General features: G+C 47.1%; 1 protein-coding gene across 1 annotated transcript in view; it reads left to right on the plus strand.

Annotated features, from left to right (window-relative positions):
• LOC147114469 (dynein regulatory complex subunit 11-like) overlaps positions 1–9648 on the plus strand; it is a 96894-nt gene extending 87246 nt beyond the window's left edge. Inside the window, exon 3 of the mRNA XM_085992166.1 lies at positions 8860–9648. Within this exon, the coding sequence (XP_085848292.1) occupies positions 8860–9009 (150 nt within the window). The 3' untranslated portion in view covers positions 9010–9648. The remainder of the gene's footprint in view (positions 1–8859) is intronic.
• The last annotated feature ends 504 nt before the right edge of the window (positions 9649–10152 follow it).

Raw genomic sequence — 10152 nt, forward strand, 5'->3', positions numbered from 1 at the left:
CTGAGTAGAAACTGTAAGCAAAGAACGACATGCAGAGAGTGCACTCGGAAACATCCCAGTCTGCTGCATATCCATAAAGAAGAACAAGTCTCTAAGAAGAGTGAAGAAAACAATACCGACGAGAAGGTTGTTTCAAGTGCTCTGGTGTCGCTAGAACCAGAGACTTGTGGATTCACTGGGGCCGGTGACAGTGATTGTATTCTTGCCATCGTACCAGTAAAGATCAAGTCTAAGAGGAGTGAGAAGTTCGTGGCGACTTACGCCTTCATGGATCCAGGTAGTTCAGCAACGTTCTGCACAGAATCACTCATGCGACAGCTGAACGTTAGAGGCAGAAGAACAGAAATCCTACTACGCACCATGGGTCATGAGAAGTCAATGCAAAGTTATATCCTGTCAGACCTAGAAGTGTGTGGACTTGAAGAGAAGGACTTCATAGACCTGCCTAATGTTTTCACACAGAGGGAGATTCCTGTTAGAATAGGGAACTTAGTCCTGCAGAAGGATGTGGATAGATGGCCTTACCTAGAAAAGGTGCGTCTCCCATACATTGAAGCAGAAATTGGCCTATTAATTGGAACCAATGCCTACAAAACTATGGAGCCATGGCAGGTGATAAACAGCAAGGATGACGGACCCTACGCCGTCAGGACAGCCCTTGGATGGGTAGTCAATGGACCGTTAAGGAGAGATGATGGCAACAAGTCGAACAAGGAGGAACGACAAAATGTCACAGTTAATCGCATCCCTATCGCAAGCATTGAAGAGCTGTTGATACAGCAGTTCAACGCAGACTTTTCAGAACGCAGCTGCGAGGAAAAGACAGAGATGTCACAAGAAGACCATCAGTTCATGGATTTGATGACAAGGTCTACACAGTTCATCGATGGCCACTATCACATTGGTTTGCCACTGAGAAGACAGACCGCGAAGATGCCGAACAATCGCTGCATAGCAGAGCAATGCGCCATCAGTCTAAAGAGAAAGCTGAACAAGAACCCCGACTTTCACGAAGACTACAAAGGCTTCATGAGAAACATCATAGCGAAAGGCTATGCTGTAAAAGTGCCCGAGGAACTGTTGAACAGAGACGATGGAAGGGTCTGGTACATTCCTCATCACGGTGTGTATCACCCAAAGAAGAAAAAGATCCGTGTAGTGTTTGACTGCGCCGCCTCATTCAGAGGAACTTCACTGAACGACCAGCTGCTTCAAGGTCCTGATCTTACTAATACCCTCATTGGCGTCTTGACTAGGTTTAGACAAGAGCTCGTTGCCATGATGGCAGACATAGAATCAATGTTCTACCAAGTTAGAATCCCTGATGAAGATGCTGATCTCCTGTGTTTCCTTTGGTGGCCAGATGGTGACGTTATTCAAGCGATGGTGGAATGTAGAATGGCTGTACACTTGTTCGGAGCCACATCATCTCCCAGCTGTGCAAGCTACGCTCTCAGAAAAACTGCAGAAGATGGCAAAGGCAAAGCACCATCAGAGGCTGTGGAGACAATCTTCAGAAACTTTTACGTCGATGACTGTCTGAAGTCCGTGTCAACAGAAGGCGATGCCATCGCACTGTCAAGAGACCTTAGAACTCTGTGTTCGAATGGAGGATTCCATCTGACTAAGTGGATAAGCAACAGCAGAGCAGTTCTAGCGTCTATCCCAGAAAAGGAAAGAGCCACTGAAGTCAAAGATCTGGACCTGAGCCACGATGTCCTTCCTATCGAGAGAGCTCTTGGTGTACAATGGTGCATTGAGTCAGACACGTTCAACTTCAGAATAATGGTGAACGAAAGACCATCCACAAGACGAGGGATTCTCTCCGTGGTCAGTTCCATCTACGACCCTCTTGGATTCCTGGCACCACTCATTCTGCCGGTGAAGCTGATGCTACGAGAGCTGTGTAGAGACAAGAGAGGATGGGATGAAGATATCCCAGAAGGTCAAGCTCAGAGATGGCTCAGATGGTTGACAGATTTGCAACAACTTTCTAGCTTCAACGTCAGTAGATGCATCAAGCCTGTGAGTTTTGGAGTTACAAAGACGGCTCAACTACATCATTTCTCGGACGCCAGTGAGGACGGCTATGGCACGGCTACTTACCTCTTGCTGACAAATCAACAGGGCCAGAAACATTGTGCCTTCCTCATGGGGAAATCCAGGGTGGCTCCGCTGAAGCAGGTCACCATCCCGAGACTGGAGTTGACGGCAGCAGTTGTTGCAGTTAAAGTTGACCAGGTGATGCGGAAAGAGTTACAGCTCCCACTAGAAGAATCTGTCTTCTGGACGGATAGCACGACGGTGCTGAAGTATATAGAGAATGAGAAGATACGCTTCAAGACCTTTGTAGCAAACAGAATCTCATCCTTTAGAGAAGCCACACAACCATCTCAATGGAGGTATGTAAACGCCTCATTAAACCCAGCAGATCAAGCCTCACGGGGATTGAAGGCTGAAAACTTCATGAGGAGTGAAACTTGGATACAAGGCCCAAGTTATCTGCTGGAAACAGAGAGATCATGGCCAGAAAGACCAGATATGCCAAGTCAGATTGCTGAAGACGACGTCGAAGTCAAGAGATCAGTCACAGTAAATCTCATAACTACGAAAGAGAACTTTGACACAGTGAACAAGCTTGTTAACCATTTCGCAGGATGGCACCAGTTGAGGAAAGCAGTTGCATGGTTTCTAAGGTTGAAAGAGTTGCTGCTACACCTGAGCGGTAAGAGAAAAGAGTACCGAGCCACTATCAGTCAGTCTGAAAGTAACCCCGATAAGCAGAGAATGCTTCTACAGCAGTATATGCATCAGCACGAGACCACATTGGGTAAGAATTCATTGACCGTGGAGGATTTGGCCAAGGCTGAGAGGGAGATAGTTTGCTTCAGTCAAAGACAAAGATACCCAGAAGAAATCGAAGCTTTACAGCGAAATACTCCAATCAAGAAAGGTAGTCATATCTACAAGCTGGACCCTACACTGCAAGATGGAGTACAGAGGGTGGGAGGGAGACTAAACAAATCTGCTATGCCAGAGGAGGCCAAGCATCCTGCTATCCTTTCTAAGGACCTCCGGGTTGCCACTCTCATTCTTCAGCATATACAGCAGAGTATTGGACACAGTGGGAGGAATCACGTGCTTGCGAAGCTAAGACAAAGATACTGGATTCCAGGAGCTAATTCTGTAATAAGAAAAATACTCTCTGAATGCATTGTTTGCAGACGGTTACACGCTAGAGCTGGGGAGCAGAAAATGGCAGACCTGCCTGAAGACCGTTTGTTACCAGACAAGCCCCCATTTACAAACGTAGGGGTGGACTATTTCGGGCCTTTCGAGGTAAAGCGAGGACGGAGCCTTGTCAAGAGATATGGTGTGCTTTTCACTTGTTTGACCATCAGAGCAGTTCATATTGAGGTGGCACACACGCTTGACACTGATTCCTGTATTAACGCCTTGCGGCGCTTTGTCTGTAGAAGAGGACAGGTGTCCATTATGCGTTCTGATAATGGCACTAATTTCGTCGGAGCGGAGATAGAACTACGGGAAGCTATTGAAGGTTGGAATCAGCTTAAAATACAGGAAGCCATGATGCAAACAGGAATTAAGTGGATCTTCAATCCTCCGGCTGCAGCCCACCATGGAGGTGTCTGGGAAAGACAGATACGCACCGTAAGAAAACTACTCAGTTCTGTACTGAAGCAGCAAGCGCTTGACGACGAGGGACTCCAAACCGTTCTGTGTGAGGTCGAAGCCATCATTAATGACCGACCGATAACTAAGACATCAGATGATCCCAATGACCTCGAAGCCCTGACTCCGAACTGTTGTGTATGTAACCGTTTACCTTTAAGGGAACTATAGAATGTAACCGTTCGCCTTTAAGAGCACTACTTTAGGGTGGCACTATTTATTGGCTCATGTATACTGTAATACCGATAATGACCACACCAGTATATAAGGGTTGGAATACGTTAACTAGGGCAGGAATCGCCCGAGCCTCTGAATAGTAAAGACGTGTTTTATTTTGTTAACCGTGGAGTCTGTGATTATTTATAATACAACCCACAGACTTAACATTGGCGACGAGTCGGTTCGAACCCTGCGGCAGTTATTCCACGGCGGCTTCGTCCAAAGACAGGACGTTGAAGAGAGGTTTCAATCCTCAACACCCCACTGAAAACTGAAGGGCAGCAGAAATCCTGACAGCTTCCAGCGACTGGAAGCGACAGGCATTAGGACCCTGAAGCCTCCATAACCTCGTGGGTAAGCCGAGCAGCGTGGCTGCAAAGACAGGGCCACCGATCGGGAGATAAGGGCGATCGCAATCCCTGATAAGAGCCGCGGTGAAACGCGCGAGCGGGTAAGCCAGAGCCCGGGAGGGAGCGAGCAAGAGCCGCGCGAGCAGGTGAGCCAGAGGCCGGGAGCCGCTTCAAGCGGGAGGCGCTTAGCGGGCCAGCGATCGCACCGGTGATAAGGGCTGAGAACCGCTTCGGGCGGGCGGCGCACCAGCGATCGCACAGGAGATAAGGGCCGCAGTCGGGCTGAAAGTCAGCGATGAGAAGCGCAGGAAAACCGCCATTGAAGTGGGCGGGGAGAGCGAGAAGCGCGGGAAAACCGCCATTGAAGTGGGCGGGGAGAGCGAGAAGCGCGGGAAAGCCGCCATTTTTCGCGGGAAAACCGCTGGGGAAGAAGGCAGAAGCGGGAAACCGCCATCTTAGAAAATTAATAAGAATTTTCAGAAACAAGAAATAAGTGAAGCAATACTTGTGGTGTTCTCAAGAAGAGAGGAAAAATAAGTATAAGTAAAGAAATACTTGTGGTGTTCTCAAGAAGAGAAGAAAATTAATAATAAGTAAAGAAATACTTGTGTTGTGCTCGAGAAGAGAAGAAGATGCCTAAACGAGGTAATATCACCAAATGCTATCGTTGTGGGAAGTCAACACACGATCAAAAGCAATGCTGGGGTAAAAACCAGGAATGCTGGAAATGTGGCAAGATCGGGCACATAGCTAAAGTGTGCCGGTCAGGAACGACGTGCAACAATAATGAGTCCTCACAAAAATGGGACAGAAAGGTACATGACGCAAATAGGAAGAGTCTGAAGGAACAGAAGTCGGACACACACGCCAAAGGCAGAGGACTGGACGGTCTAAGAATTCACAACGTGAGCAATGAAGCCGACCGTCAAACTATTTGGATAACGCTACCGATTGAAAAGGTCCCAGTAAAAATGGAAGTGGACACCGGATCGGCATTGACGGTCATGAATAAGCATGACTATCAAAAGTTTTTCAAGCATATTCCACTACGGGATGCGGATCTGATACTGAAGACATACACGGGGCAAAAAGTATTCCCCATCGGGAAGATAGAGGTCAAGGTGAAATACAAAGATAAAGTTCACCACCGGTTGGAGCTGTATGTGTTGTCTGAGGGAGGCCCACCACTTCTGGGACGGGAGTGGATCCGGAAAATAAAGATGGATTGGCATGCACTAAACACCATGACGGTGGAGCCCGAAAAAGAGGACGTCAAACCTGAACGGTTGGCCAGAATATTAGACGAAGCTGAAGAGGTATTCCAGCAAGGACTGGGAAAGCTACGAGGTATTAAAGCAAAGGTCAAGATTGCAGAACATGCAAGCCCAAAGTTTTGTAAGGCCAGGTCGGTACCGTATGCAATACGACCAGCAGTGGAGGCAGAACTAGAAGAACTTGAACGATCAGGGGTTCTGTCAAAAGTAGACCACAGTGAGTGGGCCACGGCCATTGTACCCATCATGAAATCCTCACCAAGTAGTAAGCCAGGGGGACCCCGCGGGGAAGGTCCGTATCTGCGGGGATTTCAAGATCACAGTGAACCCGGTGCTTCAGTCGGTACAATACCCGCTGCCAAGGATTGAAGATATTTTCGCTTCGTTGGCTGGAGGAAAACACTTCACGAAGATAGACCTAGCTCAGGCATATTTACAGATGGAGGTTGAGGAAGAGTCACGCCAATACCTAACTATCAATACCCACAGAGGGTTGTACCGTTATAACAGACTGGTCTTTGGAGTGGCTTCGGCACCAGCAATTTGGCAGAGGGCCATGGAACAGGTGTTACAAGGAATTCCAAGCACGCAGTGCTATTTGGATGATATCCTAATCACGGGAATGGATGAAGAGGAACACCTCACGAATTTGAAACTGGTACTCACCAGGTTAAAGGAGTATGGCCTTAGGGTTAACCGCAATAAGTGTGAGTTTTTCCAAAAACGAATCTCATACTGCAGTCATATCATTGACCGCGAGGGACTACATAAATCACCGGAGAAGATAGAAGCAGTCGTGAAGGCTCCCGCTCCAGGGAACGTGTCACAGTTAAGATCATTCTTGGGGTTAATCAATTACTACCACAAGTTCCTACCAAATTTGTCCACGGTGCTGCATCCACTGAATGAGCTGTTGCGAAAGGAGACACCATGGAAGTGGAGTGAGGAGTGCAAAAAGGCTTTTCGCAGAAGCAAGGAGTTGATTACCTCTGAAGAAGTGTTGGCTCATTTCAACCCAGCGTTACCCCTTCGGCTGGCGTGTGATGCTTCACCGTACGGAATTGGAGCAGTACTTTCGCACAGGCTACCAAATGGCTCGGAAAGGCCAGTGGCTTTTGCATCCCGATCTTTGACACCCGCGGAGCGAAATTACGCCCAGATAGACAGGGAGGCCCTCAGTCTTGTGTGGGGCGTGAAGAAATTCAACCATTACTTGCAATGTAAGAGGTTCACATTGCTGACAGACCACCAGCCGTTGGTGTCCATATTTAACCCGAACAAGGCCGTGTCCAACATGACAGCACAAAGGCTACAAAGATGGTCAGTCTTACTTGGGGCACACCAGTATGATATTGAATACAAACGGTCCAAGCAACATGGAAACGCTGATGGGCTATCACGCTTGCCATTGCCAATGGTAGAAGAAGCGAGGACAGTAGACCCAGTAGAGTTGTTTCACTCATCAATAGTGGAGTGTTTGCCGATCACGAACTCAATGATCGAAAATGAGACAAGGAATGACCCGACTCTTTCACGAGTCTATGACTTAACGGTGGAGGGATGGCCAGCGCAGTGCGAACCAACACTGCAAGCATTCGCACAGAGGAAAGAACAACTGTCTGTGTGTCGAGGAACCCTGATGTGTGGGTCTAGAGTGGTGATTCCACCCAAACTCCAAAAGAAAATACTCAAGGAGCTGCACGAAGGACACCTGGGGGGCGTAAAGATGAAGAACCTAGCTAGGGCGTTTGTGTGGTGGCCAGGCATCGATGGGGACATAGAGGAGATAACGAAGAATTGCCTAGGATGTCAGAGGGTTCAGAACGCGCCACCACAGGCTCCTCTGCACCCATGGGAGTGGCCCTCATCTCCCTGGCAAAGAGTACACATCGACTTTGCGGGCCCTTTCATGGACTCGATGTTCTTAATAGCGGTAGATGCCCACTCCAAGTGGCCGGAAGTAATTAAGATGACCACCACCACGACGGAAAAAACCATTACGGTGCTAAGGACAATGTTTGCGCGGAATGGTCTGCCAGAACAGGTCTGTTCCGATAACGGGCCGCAATTTGTGTCTGAGGAATTTAAGAAATTTCTAAAAAGCAATGGGGTTAAACATTACACATCAGCCCCATACCATCCCGCCTCCAATGGACTGGCTGAAAGATTTGTCCAGACCTTCAAGAAGGCCATAAAGGCCATGAGTAATGAAGACGTAAGTTTACAGCATAAGGTGGATAGCTTTTTGTTGGCCTATCGAAATGCAACACATGCGGTCACGAATCAAACTCCCGCAATGATGTTTTGCAATAGACGCCTAAGATGCCGGCTGGATTTGCTCAAACCAAACGTAAGAAGGGACGTAGAGAACCGGCAATTCCAGGGCATGAATGAAAGGGCCACCAGATCTTTCCAGATGGGGCAACAAGTTTTGGCCCGGGACTACCGTACGGAGAAATGGCAGCCTGGAACTATTAAAAAAAGGCTAGGACCGTTGATGTACACGGTGGACATTGGGGACAAGGTAATAAGGCGCCATGTTGACCAGATCATAGGGTCCGCCACAAATGAGCAGCCGACTTCACCACCTTACCCGAGTAATGTTGAAACTGAAGTACCCAGAACACCTACTTCTGATCTAGTAATACTAGAATCAGATAAACCTGACACTGTTGTTCCAGCTGAATCGACTTTACCAGAGACACCTACTGGACCGCTGGGAATGACGACACCACTGCGGCGTTATCCGGACAGAATCCGGAAACCTCCACAGAGACTGAACCTGTAAACTGTTTCCACTAAGAGTATGTTGCAACTGTTCCTACGGAGACTGAATCTGTGATCTGTTTTGACATGAAGTTATATATGTTATTATGTTATGTTAAACATGAAGTTATATGACGTTGACTCCATCGAGAGTATATCTGTAAATTGTTATATGACGTTGACTCCATCGAGAGTATATCTGCAAACTGTCTATATAAGTTGAAGATTGTATGTTTAACGGGATTCTGTAAGTAATAAGCTAGAAAGGGAGGAGTGTTGTGTATGTAACCGTTTACCTTTAAGGGAACTATAGAATGTAACCGTTTGCCTTTAAGAGCACTACTTTAGGGTGGCACTATTTATTGGCTCATGTATACTGTAATACCGATAATGACCACACCAGTATATAAGGGTTGGAATACGTTAACTAGGGCAGGAATCGCCCGAGCCTCTGAATAGTAAAGACGTGTTTTATTTTGTTAACCGTGGAGTCTGTGATTATTTATAATACAACCCACAGACTTAACACGAACCACCTGTTGTTGTTGAAAACACAGCCAGCCATGCCCCCGGGAGTCTTCAAAAGGAAGATCTGTATGCCCGTCGGAAGTGGAGGCAAGTTCAGTATATGTCGGACCTTTTCTGGACCAGATGGACAAGAGAATACTTACCTCTGCTACAGGAGCGTCAAAAATGGTCCAAAATAAAGAGGAACTTCATTGTCGGAGACATTGTCTTAATCGTGGATGATTCAGCCCCTAGAAATTCTTGGTTGATGGGAAAAATAATTAAGACCATGCCAGACTCCAGAGGCGTCGTTCGTCGCGTTTGTTTGCAAACCAAGACCAGTACCCTGGAAAGACCGATCACAAAGCTCTGCCTGCTACAAGAAGCAGCGTGAAAAGTTCCTGAACGAAAAAAGTGGACACTTATATTGTAAATATGTTGAACTCATTAGTTTATGACTCTTAATGTTTGAGTAATTGATATGCTTCATGTGCCTAGTCAATTAGGGGCCGGAATGTAAGAGCCATGAAAATTTAAGAAAATACTTTAAAATATTGGTTAAATAGCATAATACAGTTAATTTACCTGACTGACTTATTGTATTAAGAAACCCCCTATTTTCTTGCTCCAGTAGTATAGTCCGAGATACCCCCCTCATTCTTGCCACAATGGTACAGTCCTTAAGATCATCACATAGCCAGCAGCCATTTTACAGTTTAAACTCCACGTGGCTGAAGGAGGCAGAAGTTGTGAGGGCTGGAGCAATACAGTTTTTGACCGTGTTCGTTTATACGTGTTTGCTTTGTAATTCTGTTCGTAAAGTGTTATAGTAAACAATTTAAAAGACAAAGCTACGTTTGGGAACGTTTTATTTCGACACGCGTCTACTCATTGTTAAAAGCCCCACAGCTCAGTGGCTGCCTGTTTGGAAACTAAGAAGCGCCACTACAGTAATCCTATGTGTGGAAACATACGATTGTGTCTATATACCCCCTGCATTACTGCTCAAACCCTCACACTCATCCCCCCGCCCCGTATTGTAGCTCATTCCTTCACAACCAAAAATCTAGCGATCTCAGTCCTAAATGGCCGACCCCTTATTCTGAGACTGTGACCCCTGGTTCTAGACTCCCCAGCCAGGGGAAACATCCTCCCTGCATCTACCCTGTCAAGCCCTGTAAGAATTTTGTATGTTTCAATGAGATCACCACTCATTCTTCTAAACTCTAGGGAATACACAGCAACTCGCCAAGTCTTCTTCGACAGCACCTCCTCATTCTCTCCTCATAGGACAATCCCCCCATCCCAGGAACCAGTCTGGTGAACCTTCGTTGCACTCCGCA

Source organism: Somniosus microcephalus, chromosome 7 (assembly GCF_052327205.1).
Source record: "Somniosus microcephalus isolate GS21.2 chromosome 7, FLI_Smic_1.0, whole genome shotgun sequence".
Lineage (NCBI taxonomy): Eukaryota > Metazoa > Chordata > Chondrichthyes > Squaliformes > Somniosidae > Somniosus > Somniosus microcephalus.